The following is a 17,008-nucleotide window of genomic DNA, read 5'->3' as shown; positions in this document are numbered from 1 at the left end:
GAATTCATGTATTAAAACGGGATGATATATGTACCAACTGGTTTCTCAGTGAAGAGTTCCTGCAATTCTGCTTAGAACTAGAAACCATTGAAAACCAATTGTTTCCACAAAAAGAATTAATGCACAAACAGAATTCCAACGCATTTCAGAAAGTAAACTTGCAGGGCAGCATGCCACCTGTTTTCACTTCCATTGGAGATATTTAGGTTTTGTCAGAGTCTGGTGTGCTATATTCACTACTTTTTTTTACTATACATGCAATTTTAACATCTTCATGTGCACTTTGTCTCTATTCTTGCTGGAGAAGAGAGTTGAGAGATTTAAGTCCAGAGGGACACTTAGAGGTGGGGTCTGCCTCAGTGAGAGAGTGTTGTGAGAGGAGATACAAACCCTGCGTTCTTGTATTTCCTGAAAGAGAAAAAGGACTGAAAAAAACTCAGCATAGAGCTACGATACTTAATAAATTTATTAGACCACCTTTCATAAAAACCAAGAAAACACAGATATTTAAAAAATCTGTCAAAAATGAGTTTAAAGCTAAAAATCATATTGTTACTTATTAGACAAACAGAATTCATGTTTATATTGCTCAAATTAATTCATCGAGCATAATGTTCAACTATTCAAACTATTTTTTTCTTTTCAGGAAAATAAATAACTTCAATTTGACGCCTTAATAAAAAAATAATGATGTGTGTTTCCCTTTTTTATATTTTTTTGAAAAACAGTACATTTGAAAATTCATGGATAACAACAGTAATTATATCACAGCATTAAAAATGTCATGTCGATTAAAGTGCTTCCACATGCTGGCGGATTAACTGTTACAGAAACATAAAATGATTTTGATAATTACCAATGCTATTCATTTAGAGCAGCTATGCCATAAACCGTGCATTGCGTGGTCTACTACATTTGCTGTTGTATCTCTATAGATGTAGTATCACTTATAGTATCGCTTTCTATCCCTTTTCAACAGTACAGAAAATGGAACATAAGAATCAGATGTTTGATTCCCGTATCAGTAATGCAGTAATGCAAAGCTCCTTTGTATACAAACTAAAACGAAAAATACACCTCAGTGCACCTGGAAAAACACATACATACTAATCCTCATGGGGGAATGTGCAGGTGCAATTTTCTGCTAAATTGTGCACCAAAACGGCATTGTGCTGCTGAATCTCATCAACACACCTACACCTACACCATCACAGGAAATAAGAACCAGGTGCAAGCTGATAGCACCAAATGTTGGATTTTCCGCCTGGAACTTTTTTTTTTGCCTTCCCATCTACGTTTCCCTCACTTTGAATCTCCAATGTGTCCTAGTATCCAATACATATGACCTATGAAGGGCGACTCTTAAGAGAACTCAGTACTGAATATCCAGCTGTAGGTCTATTGAAGAGGCAATACAAAGCAAAGACAATGTGCTTTATATGACAAAAAATGTTGAGCTGAGGAAAGGTAGGTATATTATGTAGTGAAACCAGAAAATGATGCTAGATGTTATGGGACTAAAGCTCTACAACACTATATCGTAAATCAAGGTGATAGCAACGGCGTGTTATGCTTTGACTGACTTAAACGCAGTAAATACTCTGTATATTAAGTAGCAGTAGACTATGAAGAGCTGAAAAAAGGACGCACTCCTTCTCTGTTGCACGTCACATACAGACATCAGGTCCCAGTGCTTCAGTAGTTAAGCAGCTGTTGAGTGACTCTCCTCCAACTCATTACCAAACCTCCATGTGTGACTTCCACCTGGATACACCATCAGCTCCAGTTTTCAATGTAGCCACCCCACCTGGAGTGTGAAACAGCCATGAGGCTTTGCCCTGAGGCAAATTCACTGGGCACCTTTGTATCCACCCTTACAAAAGCATGTAGCTGTTCACATGACACAAACACTCCTACAGCTAATTAAAAATATTCTCATTATTAGTATTGTTATTATTACCTGTCACTCTTTTACGTGTTGTTGTTAAATCTTGATTTTTCTTTCCTGTCCAGCTTTTGTGACACAGACTATCCAGTCGAAAGGCTTAAAATGCATTAGTTTTTCCAAGTGGAAAGTTAGGTCTGTGGTCATTTTGTGCTGAAATGTCTCTTTGAAGCCTGCAGTCTAATAAAAAAGGGAGAGGAAATGACTCTTTTCTGTCTACATCACAACAGCAATTTTCTTGGGCTCGTTCCGCCTGCCTTATGAAGAGATCCGGGACATTGTGCTCCAGGTAGACGAGGAGAGACTGAGTGAATCACTCATCCAGGTAAGACTGATACTCAGTGTGGTGCGTAAGTACCCCCCTTCCCCCCATTTTTCCTTTCTTTTTTACCCTTCTCTGTTACTTTGCAGTTTCTAAAAAATGTGTGAACTTTGTGTGTGTGGAGACCTGGTGTGGTCTCTTTTTTTTTTTTTTTGCACAAGTCAGTCGTCTCATTTTCATGTGGACCATAGAGACCCACCCTTTATCCTATTACAATGGATGGAGAAGGTGAAGGCTTGGCAAAGTCTCCTCAACTCCACCCCCATCTCGTCTTGTCTTTGTTTTAAACCGTGATTAATGAGCTTTCTAAAGGCTACTTGTTTTTTTCTATTTTATTTTTCACTGTCTCAAAAAAAAACCATTAATTGAAAACAAGGTGGATGCACTTGAGGTGAAGATGCATCACTGTGCAGCCTGAGCCTCAATCTGCACTAACATTTCTTGCACTGTCCTTGTGAGTAAAGCAGCATGTTGGCTTTTATTACTGTTTTATTTCTGCAGTAGGAGGTGTGTACCCTAGGGGTGAGTAGCAAATAGAACATTTGATTTCAGTATAATCTTGGCAGTGATACACTGCTTTCTGTGCATGAGTGTGTACAGAAGTCTTTCCCCCCCCCTTTTCTTTACTTGACAACCAGGAGTGGACATTGTTGAAGTGGCTGCTGATTTCAAGCTTAGGTCCAGAGAAAGGGGGAAAAGTTCCCACTAGCTCGAAGGGTGTCCTGTGGTGTCTGGCATTGGGACAGTTGATCTATTGGGTCCTGTGGTTGTGAGGTGGGCTTCTTTGGATTGCGTTTGCTCTGACACATCCTGTAGATGCTCAGTCAGATCAGTGTCATGTGTTCCTCAAGTCATTCCTGGCCAATGAGCTGGATCACACTGCTTTTGTGTTAAAGTTCTAGTGTGGTCTCAGAATGCAGCTGTGGTGTGGAGGTGGGTGATTACTTGGTTTGCACCAATGTTTAGTAAGGGAGCACATGTGCCAACATAACGCCCACATAATTCCCAGGAAAAAACTTCCCCAGTATAGCTGTGCAAAGTAACAATGTGATTAATGTTATTCAATTCACTTGAAAGTGGTCTTAATGTTGCTTCTGGTTGGTATATTGTATATACCAGTATATATCCTTTACCACCAAAACTTGCACGATTTGTACATCAACTAATGTAAATCCTGCAAAATCAACCCTTAAACTGACTAGGTGAAAGTACAGCCATAGGGTGTGTATGAGAGGACACACATCCCTCCTCTTTGGGGCGGAAGTATGTTAAAGTACTAACACATTGCCAGTACACACAGCACCACATATGATGTGATGAACAAATCGTGGCTGAATGTAGCAAAAATACACCAATGAGAAATGTCTCAGGGTTAGTCATATGTAGCTTTTTCAGCATTCAAACAGCTAGAAAGAGGTTTTTATTGTCCCCATTTACTTTCTCCATTTTACTCTTTATTCAATGTGAAGCAGGACAGTGGGGTTTCTAACAAAAAGGCTCAACGGGGCTTAGGAGAATGAGCGTATGACTCAGTAAGAGCATCTGAAAACCAAGCTAATGTCATGAAATCTAGGGGGAGCCAGGGTGACCAACCGGGTTAACTTATTGGTACAGAAGGGGCACACATCTGGCATGTATGTCACTGCTGGTTAAATAATGGTCTGCATGGTCTGAAGTAGAAAGTTCAGGCGGAACAGTTTGGATAGCATCCCAGTTATTAACAATTCTTTCTTCTGTTAATTCACCTGCTGTTATGCTAATGTTATATAATGTCTCTTTTGAATTTGCTTTGAATTAATTAAATTATGATTCTCTTACATTAGAGGTTTACTAGCCTTTATATATGGTGTATAAATAGAATTTGAGTGGGTGACAATGCATACATATTCTATTATTGTGGAATATAAGCTTTTAACTAAATCCAATGCAATTGTTTAATGCATGGATATAACACTGATGCATTCTCATTTTATGAGAATGAAGTTCATTTTAAATATTAAGGTTGAGGTATTAAAAATCAGTTTGAACCCACAGACAGCTCAAAGCGCATGTCATGTAGTGGTTAAAATGTGAAGCTCGAGGACTTATTAAACTGTGTTTGACTGAAAGCACGATTTGCTGCAAATGGTACATTGCAATAATGTTTGGCAAGAGAGGGAAGCAAAACAAATGCGTAAATTTTTATTTACATGAAAATGTTGCTAATTGTATACTTAGATAACCATCCTACTGAAATATGAATGAGGTGATTATAAAGCAAAAGCGTGCAGAAATGAGCTCGCAAATTAAACGAGGCAGCAAGCAACACATGCCCAACAAATACAATTATAGCTATAGTTGAAACTGTGCAGAGGCGCTGAAGGGAAGCAAAAAGACTCCCTGCTGAGTGACACAGTCCTGAGTGTGGGCTCCATCTGCACAGTGCTTATCCACATTCATTATGCTGATTAATCATTCCTCACCACCCACTTTCAGCCACACGCCAATCACCATTTATCTTTTGGACAGATGCACACACATAAAATAAAGCAAGGACGCTTTCAAAAGTAAATGAGTAACAACAACAACAACAACAATAAAAACATTATTAGTAAACTTTCTTCATCGTATTCTTCATCTTCACCTTCTGCTTCTTGCTCTTCTTAGCAAAAGTGTACATGCTATTGGTTTTACACCAGTCATTTACTGTTACTGAACTACAATCAAAATGTGCAATGGAAATTTTTAGTGGTTTTTTTTTTCATTCAAAAATTGCCACGTTGAAAAATTCATTTGGCAATTAGACAAAGAGTGCCTGTATTTGTGGTGAAGAAGAGGAGACATGAATAATTCCTCCTTTTTAACTGGCTGTGCAGTTTTCGTTATGAAACGAAAATAACCAAGTTCAAATGTCTGTTCAACAATTGGAATCAACCAGATAAGTTTAAAGAATGGTGAAAATGGAAAGAATCAGGGAAGCAAGAGGTGTTCATAATCCATCTAAAACCCTGTAACTCAATCTTATTACCTTCCTTCTCAGTCGACATGTCTAATGTAATGATTTGTCAGCAGAATGTGGCAGTACGCTGGCCTTGAAGTACCCCTACAATGTGTCACCCTGGCAGAGCGGATAGATAGGAGTTGATTGGCTCTCCTTATTCTGCATTAGGGCCCATCAACGCCTCGGAGATGATATACACATCCCTGAATGTTAGCAGACAGTCCTGGATCTCCCCATTCATCCATGCCCCACACGAATGCTTGCACCCTTATTTTCATCTCCATGCACCCAGCATGCAAACATAAGTACGGCACATGCAAATGGATAGACGGTGTCAGTTATCCCCTCTGTTTTCTAGTCCCTGTAAAACTGCATTATGCATCATCTAACCAATAAATGTGTGCACAGTCCTCAAACACACACACACACACACACACACATTTGCATTCTGTCATGCCCTCTTTCTTTGTCTGTGCTCTTTGTTTGACTACAATAGACATAGTGCTGGTGGTCATTTTGTAAATCAGGTCAGCTTCATCAAATTTTAAAAGACAGAGTCACCACACTACCATATAGATTATAACAGTGTGGACAATGACAAACAACAATACCAGTTGGCTCAGTGAAAGCAGGTTGAGTCTCAGAAAGCATTGCAAAGGTCTGCTTTTAAAAGAGCTGACATCCTGACAAAGCTATTCATTGCTTTTATTGGTGGCAGGAGAAGCAGCAAGGGAAGGGTCCTGTAGACCTTTTTTGTGTGTGAAAGAGTCAGGCACATGTGGGCTTCAGGGCCAGGTTCTATTGTGTTTGCATTTAGTTTTGGCACTGCAAGACTACGAGACCTAAGCAGCACTCTGGCTAAGAACACATCTTCCACACTTGCATTATTTCAATCATTTTTGTGGATATGTACCCATGAGCCTACTGTTACTGATTTAAACTGTTGCCTTTGGTGTTTTTATCTGTCCAAAAGTACCCAACAGCCTCTTTGCCCCAGAGGGGGGAAGGCTTAACTGGCATAATGATGGTATTTGGTCCCATGCCCTTACGGTTCATGCCAAAGGAACACAAGGAGGCCAAACAATGCCCAGATTATTAATAAGCACTTGTAAACTTGAATAGTTTATAGTGCAATCAACTGGTACACATGCAGGGAGTTATTAGCTCATAACCTTTCTCTGTTAGAGTAGTTGTCACTGGAGAATTGCAAAAGAAGTTAAAGTTGCTGACAATGTTGCCATTATTGTATTAAACAGGGTTTGCATTCTCAAAGAGAAACTGTGTCCAACGGCTTATTTAAATTATTTTTTACTTACAGTAGGACGGATTAAGAGGTGTTGGTTTTTAGGAATTTAGATTAATGCTTAGCAAGGATACTCTCCAAGCACTCTCTCAGCTCGTTCTTTTGTCTTGCCACTTTTTTCCTTATTATTCTTGTACAATGTTTCTGCTGGACTACCTTGCATTCCCTCATTGCTTAATTGGCACATCTTGGGAAATAGTTCTTTGCGATTACAGTTTATAAATTCTTAAGCTGTCTACAATGCATGTATACCCTCTTCTAATGCTCCCCCGGGCAAATATAAGCTTTTTTAGGTCTAATCAGCTTTTCTCCTTCCATCAAGCAAAAACAGCCCGTGGTTCTTCATGCTGTATACATAGTTGGAGATCACAGCCCTTGTGATGTCCAATTATGCTCCATTTCTAATTTAACCATTTCATATTAAAGCGCATCACTACATTGACCTCAGTAGGTGAGAGCAAACATGTAATCATAAAGACTATATTTAAATTAGGCAATTTTAGTCTGGGAATTCATAAATGCAATATGCAATATATGCAGTATTTTGCATCATCATCCTTTGTCTTTTAATAGATATCAGGTCGATTGCTGCAGTTATTTTTGAGAACTTGCCTCCACTTTGCATCCTGGGTATTTCAGTTTCTTCTCTTTCTTTAGCCAATCCAACTCGCTAAATGAAGTTAAAAGAGGGCATATGTAGGGGCTTAATCATGCTGCAGCATCAATCTTGGATTCACCAAATTATAAATAAAAGTCTTAAAATTCAGATAATTATTTCTCTCTCTCTATTTTACCCCATCTGCATTGAGAATTAAACTTTAGGCTTCTGGAGAGCAGCTCTTTTCTCGGTCTCTACTAAGAACACACCACGTGATCTAGCTTTTTGAAATGGGGGAGTCATCACTAAATGTTTTAGTACGCCCAGTTTTTGGTGCGTGTGGTAAGCTAACTCTCGTCAGCGGATGATATGGCCCTAGGGGCTTGTTTTGCAGAATATCAGAGTGGCTCCTTAATGTTTAATGTCTGCCAATGTATTTTATATTACCCCATCTTCTTTTCAAAAGGAAAGGCTAATGACTAACACTGCACCGCTGCTATTCATTTGTAATTAGTATTGCCCTATGTTGTGTGCAAATGCACTAGTAAAAATATCAAAGAATTGCATAATAGTGGCCATTAGCTTGCATTTAAACTTAGCATATCCTAATTGAGTCAGTGTATGCATATCACTTTTATTACTCATTGGTTGACATACCAGCGCTTTTAGGTAAATAGTGGGACATTTCTTTATTCCTTTTTATGCTTTTTATATAAGCAGAAAATTGTTACATACATTGCACTCAACTCCTGATTTAGTGCAGAAAAAATGAAAATGATACAATGCTGCAATATCAACAGGAACAGACCAATAGCCTGTATGTATTACACCTTCTTTTTCAAGTACAGCACTTATTTAAATAAATATTTCCCCAGTCTGACCTATTCTGACCCTGCTGTGATATCCTGTACATGAAAACAGGAAAAGCAGTCTCCGCTATCAGTTTATAGCATTTCTTTAGTCCCTGTTTTGCTCATTGCATTGTAGGTTTTTGAAAATATGTTTTCATTTTCAAAGTGAAAGCAAAGTGTCTAACAGCCCTAAGATAACAGCAGATATCCTGACTTCATGTTTCCTTTGATGGCTTTTTTCTTTTTTTTGGGATCTTCTATGCCTTACTTCTCTGGGGAAAGAAATGCGCTGATGTGTAACATGTATACGTAGAAATTTAAATAATTTAGGGCTCTTAATATTTTTCTGATTCTCAAAGAGTGATGATTATGTGGCTGTCATTTCATCAATATCAGTTCACATTATCAGTGAAGACAATTTAAAGTGGCAGGCTGAATAATCGGTCGCTAACGTGGCTAATAAATGCTGCATAAAAATGATGATTACTTCAGTTCAATCGGCTATGTGAACACAAATGGATAATTGATGCTTCACAAATACGATATACCTTTCACATAAATGTAATATTTACTTTGAAGCTCAATTTATATGTAAAGCTAATGATAATAATAAAGGTTCTTCACTGGCAATGGCAATTTTAAAGGCGTATCAACTTACTGCATCATATACAGTCCTAATACACACTGACTAGTTGGTCTCCCAGTAAACACAAGTGTTGTCAGCTTTTGGCTTTTCACTACATCCCTTCACTTCGCCATGGCAACAACCTTTCCACCAGGTCTCACAGGAGTCTTCGGAACTAGCCTTGCTTGTTATTATTGTTTATCTCTCTTGTCAATCACCCAGATCACCACCATGCTCATCCATATGCATGGCCCTATGCAGTTGCTCATTGGCTGCTGGGTCTTGCAGTGCCCATGCCAGTCTTTGTTCGCTGCTGTAACAGGTGATTGTAGCAGACTGGCACATTGTTGGGCATCATTTTCATGGTGTAAAAGTGCACATGTGGGGCATGGTGATAAGTATGGGCCTGTTGGATTAGAGCTTAAGCAGGAGAAACGAGCCCCCATGGGCTTAATTGTGGTTTATTTTGGCACACAGCACATAACTCTACTCTGCATCAAATGCCAATTTAACAATGAAATGTGAAATACATTATGCAGACTTGGGAGGGCTGGAAAAATAAGACAGGAAAGGAGAGGAGGTATTGAATAAACAAAGTAAAGGCAAGGAAAAAGAGAAATCAGGCTTGATTTGGTGCTATATCAAAATGTGTTTTAGAAGTGATGGCCAGCACCCAAGGTACTGCATGTACTTTTCACTGATCATCACCAAGCTGCTGATCTGTAACCACAGGGTCCTGGCCAGGTACTCTATCCTAAGGTTGAATATTGATTAAAGGAAAAAACACACAGGCACAGACACACACACCTACACACGCAGTAGGAAGTCCATTCACAATGCACCACAGCAGTTAAATTTTGATTATGTGCGGTCCATTCAGCTCCTTCTCTGGCGTACCGGGTGCTGTATTTCCTTAACCAAGTAAAAATTTGTTTTCTGTTTTCACTTTCCAATTCGGTGTCTTTGTTACTGTGACAGATGGCACATCATTCAAAGAAACCCTCTCAGAAGGCAGACTCCATAAACAAATTAATTTCTATTACTGTTTTGCATGCATGCTCTGTTCTTACATGATTGACAGTCGCCTCATATATGCTCTGTATTAGTAAGACTATATGAGACATGGCAAAAGAAAAATGGATACAAATGAGTGACAATTTCAGTGCAGCTGAGTAAAGTTCACCCTGCTATCTCCACCTTGGCAAGTTTGTTTCTTAGCAAATGATTTGAATATAGTTTCCCCTGGTATTCTTAAAACAATATGAACATCATAGAGGAGTGATAATAGTTGAATACATGTTTTAAAGCAAAGTTTATTGTCAGTTATTTATGAAAAAGTTTCATTTGTAAGTCCTAACGGCTCGCACCTATTCAAGTGAGAACGGATGCACTTTAATCTCTTGCTTTCACTGCTTTGTGTGTGTGTGTTGCTTGTTTCTGTCTCTTTTGCCACCTCTCTGTTTTAATTTTTCTTTTTGTGTGTGTAAACTTGTACTTGCTTTCTTACCCTCACTCTTAATCGCACTTCACACCTTCCATCATAAATACAAGTGCTCAGGTATGCATGTTTAACAAAAAATCCTCATATTTTATCCTAAAAGGCAAATTTAATGTCACACTAAGTCTGTCAGCTTTTCCAGCCCCAACCCTGAAATTAATCCCTCCCCACATCTCTCCCAACCTGTTTTCTTCTCTCTGTGTGTTTGTCTTTTTCTCTTAGACTGCATTTCCCATTTAGTTTAATGCGATTTTAGAATCTGCCACACTCAGTTCGTTGCCTGTCAGTCTGTCACTGTCGCTTTGCTCACAGTGAGATTTGACGTGTTTATGTCGTTTGGCAGGATGTAGATTGTCTAAACTATGCAGCTGTAAGACTGATGTTCTTTGTTTAACATGTTTACCTCCGAGACATGATTTGCCATTTCTTTCTGCTGCTTGTTCTTATTTTTAACCTGTACGTCGCTCCTGTAGTGTCAGATTTAATTGTGGAATGTTTTCTAAGATATTTTTAAAAAGCACAAAAGTAATTGTAAATGCATTCGATATGATTTGAAATATAACAATAGTTTATTTGAGATTTGTAAACCTAATTTTTTTGTAGTGCTGAATATTTCCAAGCCAAATTTGTGTTGCAGTGTACTTTATTTCGTTGATTGTTTTTCAGTCAAAAGTGCCCCCGTTTGCATAAACAAAAACACAACTTGATAGCCTTTGTTCCATGTATTCGGTTTACAGTAATAGTAACCTTTTGTTTGAGATTGATGCCGTCTACGCCCACAGAGCATTGTGCAAAGTTGCTTTTTTCTTTCTTTTGACTATTAAGCTTAGTTTGAGAAAAAAAACAAAAAAAAAAGAAACTTTTGAAATTGCCCAAGTCTTTCTTTTTAGACTGTCAGGGGCTGGTTTAAGAAGTAAGGTTTGCAGAAAGCTGAGAAGTCTTTGCATCTGTTGATTATTTTGTTATTGATTCAACCCAAAGTCTTCACTGATTTGCCATGAGCCAGGTAAAAAGCCCGCTGAGGTGTCACGGCAGATAAGTGGCAGTCCCATGTTGTTCTCATCACAAGTGTGGGAATAATAGCAAATGTTTCTCTGTCTTCAAAAACTGAGGAGAAAATCAATTAAAAGGAGAAAATCACATCTGTCAAACACATGGCAGGCATGGCTTGTCTTCTGTCTTTGTTATAAACCTTCCATATGCTCTTTAAAAAGGGGCACAATTTACTCAGATCATATTTTAGACATCTCGTTTCTCCTTTATTTAACCCAACTTAATAAAGAGTTTATTGCTCTGAGAAAAGTTCCATCGATTGGCGTATCTCTAATATCGCTGATTGTATCTCAAGGGTTCTTGGGCTTCTTTATCATTTTGACTTTACTTTTGGGAATATGCTGCTCAGAGCTCTGGTATGAGTTGTAGTATTATTGTACTTACAAGTCCAAGTCAATGAAATTTGATGATGATATACACCATATATACATATATGTATTTAGCAGATACAGTAAGCACTGTCACTGTAGCCTGAATGTCAGTGTTTTTCTTAAGCACTACATCACCAATCCTTTTTTTAACCGCATGCAAGCATTTAAACTGTTTGTTAAAGTTTATAGTTATTGCATACCCAGTACTGCCCATTAAGTTGTTCTACCTTGGCGTGTGAGTGCTGAATGCTATGAAACTGTGAATTGACAGCAGCAGAGATCAAAGTGTTGAAGTAAAAGCCCTACAGACACTGTCATCCTCTGCAAATGTTTAGTGAACCGAAACCTGTATCTCATTACTTTTACACTCTTCTTTACCCTCTCAGCTGCTTCCAATCCCCACCTTGACAGTCTGAGTACTAATAGTGAAATTATTCCTACATATATCTACATATATATATATATATATCTATATATATATATATATATATATGTAAAAGAAAAACAAAACAAAAAAAACTAAATCCCCTCCGGCCCTGCGGACAGTCTTTATCCCCTTTATCAAGCTCGGCTCCTCTACCAGATGCCTGGGAGCATAAGGGTCCTGGTCAGTATCTAGGAATGTTCCTAGGAATGTGCTTTTCTGGACAGAGAACAAGAGAGCAGAGATGTCCTTCACGGGATGTGCTGGAGCCACTTTTCCAGGTTGGGGTTCACTGCCCCAAGTGCTCCAATTACCTTCACATTCCCACACCTTCTATAGCTCCACTCTAAGTCTCAGTATTTGTTTCCTTCTTCCTGATGTGGTATCGTTACATCTATTACTACGGCCTTCTTCTTCCACTTGTCCACCACTACTCAGGTTGGCTAGCCATCACCAGTTTATCCACATGTAACTGAAAGGCCCACCTGATCCTAGCTCAGTCATTCTCAACCACTCGAGAGGTTTGACTTCGGGACATCCAGGCAGGCTTTTTTGTCTTTATGTCAGTGGCTTCCACCTCCTCCTTTGGCCAGCTTATTAAGCCAACTTATCTCATATCTGGCGCACGTAGGTGTTGATTGTCCAGATCTTGTTATTCCTATTCAGTTGGATCCTCAGGACTTGCCGTACTCTTTTGGTAGTACACTCCCCTCAGTAGGACTATGTTCCCTCTCCCATCCGTTCCCTTCACATCTAACTACACTTCTTTAGTCTGAATGACATTCCATTGTTGTTGCTGTAGATCCTGGGGGTGTGGATCGAGTCGTGTTCACTTCTGGCATACAACTTGTATGCCATGTTGCTGCGATCTGTTTTTAGATGCATTAGCCACTGAGTGTTGCAGTTATGTGTTGCATCCTTCTTAAACTGTATTCTTTCTAATAGAATACTGCTTAAAATAACCCTGCATTTCGTTAGCAAAATAAATTAAATGAGTCAGGTTGTGCGGAAGTATGTGATGCTTTATTTTATTTTCTTTCCTTTTTTAAACATTTATAGTATTTATGGAGCAATAAAGTAAAATAGACAATAAAGCAGCAGGGTATGCTTTCGGACATTCCCTTCTTGTGACTGACACATAACTGCTGTGTGGATTTGCACTGTGTCCTTAAGTTCCCACTTTCATCGTTGTTTTATGTTTTAGTTTTTTTAAGCAAGACATGAAAAACTAAAATCCTCAGCTATGCAAATCCAAACAGTTTTCAAACTGACAGGTGGCCATGTTGTCTTTTTAATATAACGTGTAGACAATGACATTGCCAGTTTTCTACTCATATCAATAGTTTCTTCACTACGTTTCGCATAAAACATCTTACGACAAATGCGTATACAGTTGCTACACACATTTCACCTACACCTGCTTTCTTTTTTGAGGATTTAGCATGAACAACATGCTGTTGTTGCTTCATGTTTCGCCGTGTCTTGGCACATGTGCTGATACGTAGCGCCTTCATCTTCGCCCAAGGCGGTAAATGAATGTGTAGTTTTGCTAGCATACTTGCAGTAATCTCTCCTAGACTGCTGTGTGTGTCTGGTGGCCTGTGGTGAGGAGTCTGGCCCAGCGTCATCACCCAGACTCCCACATTGCTACACATATGGTGCTGCCTTTGTGTCAATTGTACTCTATGGGGTTTCTGATAATTAACAAGATGACAGACAAATGAAATGACAAGCACAAGGTGGATTAGATTTTCCACTACCTTGTCTTCTTGCTTTGTTTTTCATTTAGTTGCATTCAACTTCCATATTTTGAATGTTTTAGATTAATTTCACTTTTTTCGCAAGGTGCTCATAATGTAACTGCAGTTTCTACTTTGCAAATGGCAAATTTAACAGACATTTTCTGTTAAAGTTTATATATGTAATGCCTGGTCTTGGATTTACATGCTGTGTAAAAGTGCCGCATCAGTTTTGAAAGGTACAAACATTATTATAAATGGACTGGAATACATTTATCAACAAGGACTGCCAAGGATACTTTTCCTTCATGTCTCTTCTGTGCCAGACCAGACTCATGGAAATGGAAAGACATTGTGAAAGACTTACATTATGAGTGTGAAGACATATCCCTAATTATTTGCCAGAGAATAATCTAAATGATTTGTCACAGTATTAGCTGTAGCTATTGCAACAAATGAACAGTTTTCCTCTATATTACCGTTGTTTTATTCAGAGCCAACTCTACAATGTCAGACAGCACTGTTACTAATCCGACTGCTAATATTATCTTTTAGAGTTCACGAGAAGAACTTTATTCACAGCTTATTTTGTTCTGAGTTTATCTACCAGGAGAGTGTAGATAGTTTTTAGATTTTTGGAATTTTATTGCATACAGAAAAAGGCCATTCGGTTCAGTGAAACATGGATGTCACACATGAATTTTGGATAGTAAGCTGTACCTAAGCGGTCTAAACGGCTGCATTACTAAACATATTTGGATAGAACTCCTCGGAACACTTTAGCATGATCCGAAGTTTTCCCAGTCATTATTAACTTCAGCATGATCCTTAAAATTACAATTGCACCAAGATTTTGTTGTTGTTGCTCTGTTTTTTTGTTGTTTTTTTTCATATCCTAAAAAAATATTTATGTTCCTGTTGACATGATCAAAAGCCTTCATTATAAAAGCACCATTGCTTGCTGCAGACCTTAATTGGGGCTTTGGCAAAAGCAAGAAACATTTGATTTAATGGCTTCATCCCAAACAGGACTGCATGGCTTGTATTATAGCTCACTTTTTATATTGCTGAATTCCCTGAGGGAAGGACAGAGATGTCATCATTAGTGGGAAGTAGACTCTGGCTGTGTTGTCTGTGATGACTGCTGAGGTCTATAGCATGGTCAGCCAGGCCTGTGGCCCAGTAGCTGTGTCTGCTCTCTGTTTTCCCTGTCTAGGCTTCCATCTGGCCACGTGATCCTGCGCCAGTCTGCTCCTGCTGAATAAATTTGGGGAGCTAATGAGGAAGGAAGCTTTGTGAGGAACTGGAAAAGGGCACATCTTCCTCTCTTTTCCTCTGAAAAAAGGAGGTGGAAAAGTCGCTGTGGTCAATTTTATTAACTTGGCTGACCTTCACACAAACAATTAACATTTACAGAAAACGCAGCCCCTCCCATTATCTTCCTCATCTCCATCTTTATCTTTAACTTCACTACCAGCAGGATTGTTTTTTCTTTTGCGAAGAAATTTATAAGACAATTGTAGATTGATGGACAACCCGCTGCATGTATTTTATAGACAGTAGCAAGGATATGTTGGCAATACTGCAGAAATTTGGATATCTTTTATTCGTTATCAGGTTTAGTAATTGGCTAAGGGCCACCATTCTCACAGTAATAAACCAACAGTGAGCAGTAACTGCGTGACCTTATCTTGTCATTGTTGTATGAGTCCATCAGCAAACCACTGTGCACTGAGTAAAATCTGTTCCAATAAATCTGTTAAAAAAAGTGTGTATTCATTTATGTATACTAAACAAAACTAGACAATCCACTAACTGGGTCACAGAGCCTGGACCAAGTCTAAACCTAAGCAGCAGGTGAGTCCAAAAACAAACAAATAGCAGTTCTGGTCACCGGCCACGGGACAAGCGGCACTTCACTGGGAACTGCCAGAGGCGACGGGACTCCTCAGGCAGCTTGGTTTGAGGTTGTCAACAGACGCGACGGAGAACCTTGGGCTTGGGCAGAACAGGACCAAGTGGCGGAGCACAGACCTCTGGCTGGGACAAAACATGCTGTGCCACAGATGAATGAGGTCCACACGGCGTGGGCACCTCTGGGTAGGACAAGGCAGACGGTGCAGAGAGCTCTGGCTGGGCCTGCACAGGGCACACAGCAGGCTCTGGATAAGCTACCATTCTCATTCTGGAAAAACATATGGCTGAACACCAGTCATCCCCACCTATGGAACAGCTACAGGTGCAGAAGTGGACTGGGTCTCAGCTGCCCTCGCCCTGGAAACTGGTGCAGGGACCCACCGGACATCAGCTGCTTCCACCTGAGGAACTGGTACAGGTCCAGAGGTGGACTGGGTCCCAGCTGGCTTTAGCCTGGGAACAGGGACTGCTGCAGGGGCCAACTGGACACCAGCCACTCCCACCCGAGGAACAGGTATGGGTGCGGGAGAGAGCTATGTCCAACCCGCTGGGGGAACTGGAATAGGGCCCAAGTCACAGGTGGAAAAACTCAACCAGTTTCAAAAGCACAACAGTCTTTGTATTTATGAATTGAATGATACAGGTTGGGGAGCAAAAACAGTCTTTTGATAGTCCAGCACACATTCACAGTAAACAGTCTTCAAAGAGGATAATTCAGGGTCCTCAGAAGTGACTGGTTCAGGGAAATAAACTGTGAAGTGACTTTAGAGTCGCTAGCCCAGCCTCTTTGCAGACTTTAGTGGGTCAGCTACATGATGCACACGTTTAATGTTGGTCGCTTTTGAAGCAAAAGAAACAGTCTTAGATTTTGATGGGCTAGTGGTACACTGAACAGTCATTAGGTCCTTTGCATAGCAAACAACAGTTTTTGACTTACCGTGAACACGAGGGAAAAGGTCTTTCTCACTCACAGGGAATTGCTCTGCAAAAGAAGAGCAGCGACCATGGGAGCCTAGCATCTTCTTGCTCCGACTGCCCCCGACTCAAAACCTTCAGCGAGCCACACAGCGGCATTGAGGTGGAAATGCCAAGCATTTCAGCTCGTCTCCCTTGGAACATGAGGAGACACAATATATACAAGGAAGGAGGAAACAGAGCAGAGCGGAAACACCTGGGGAACACAGCTGAACATAGTCCGACTGATGAGACGGGAAGCAGAACAGAACATAATGCACCCAGGACGAAGGACTGACAAAATAAGACAGGAAGCACGAGAGACGCACACAGACTGACTACATACAGAGGGTGAGGGCGAGAGCATAGAGGAACCAGATAGACACATAGGGACATGACTGGGGTAACAGAGGCAAATAAACATGGAG

The 17,008-nt window shown here is 39.8% G+C and overlaps 1 protein-coding gene across 6 annotated transcripts in view; it reads left to right on the top strand.

The window, feature by feature from the left end:
- The window catches only part of diaph2 (diaphanous-related formin 2), a 375,689-nt gene that overhangs the window by 209,494 nt on the left and 149,187 nt on the right, over positions 1 to 17,008 (top strand). For all 6 annotated transcript variants that reach the window (XM_082548121.1, XM_082548120.1, XM_082548122.1 and 3 more), the window contains one exon: positions 2,176 to 2,270. In XM_082548121.1, coding sequence (XP_082404247.1) covers positions 2,176 to 2,270 — 95 coding nt within the window. The remainder of the gene's footprint in view (positions 1 to 2,175; positions 2,271 to 17,008) is intronic.

This window comes from Aulonocara stuartgranti, assembly GCF_965226115.1.
Source record: "Aulonocara stuartgranti genome assembly, chromosome: 2".
NCBI lineage: Eukaryota > Metazoa > Chordata > Actinopteri > Cichliformes > Cichlidae > Aulonocara > Aulonocara stuartgranti.
Note: the sequence above shows the minus strand (reverse complement) of the source record. Positions and strands in the feature narration are given on the sequence as shown.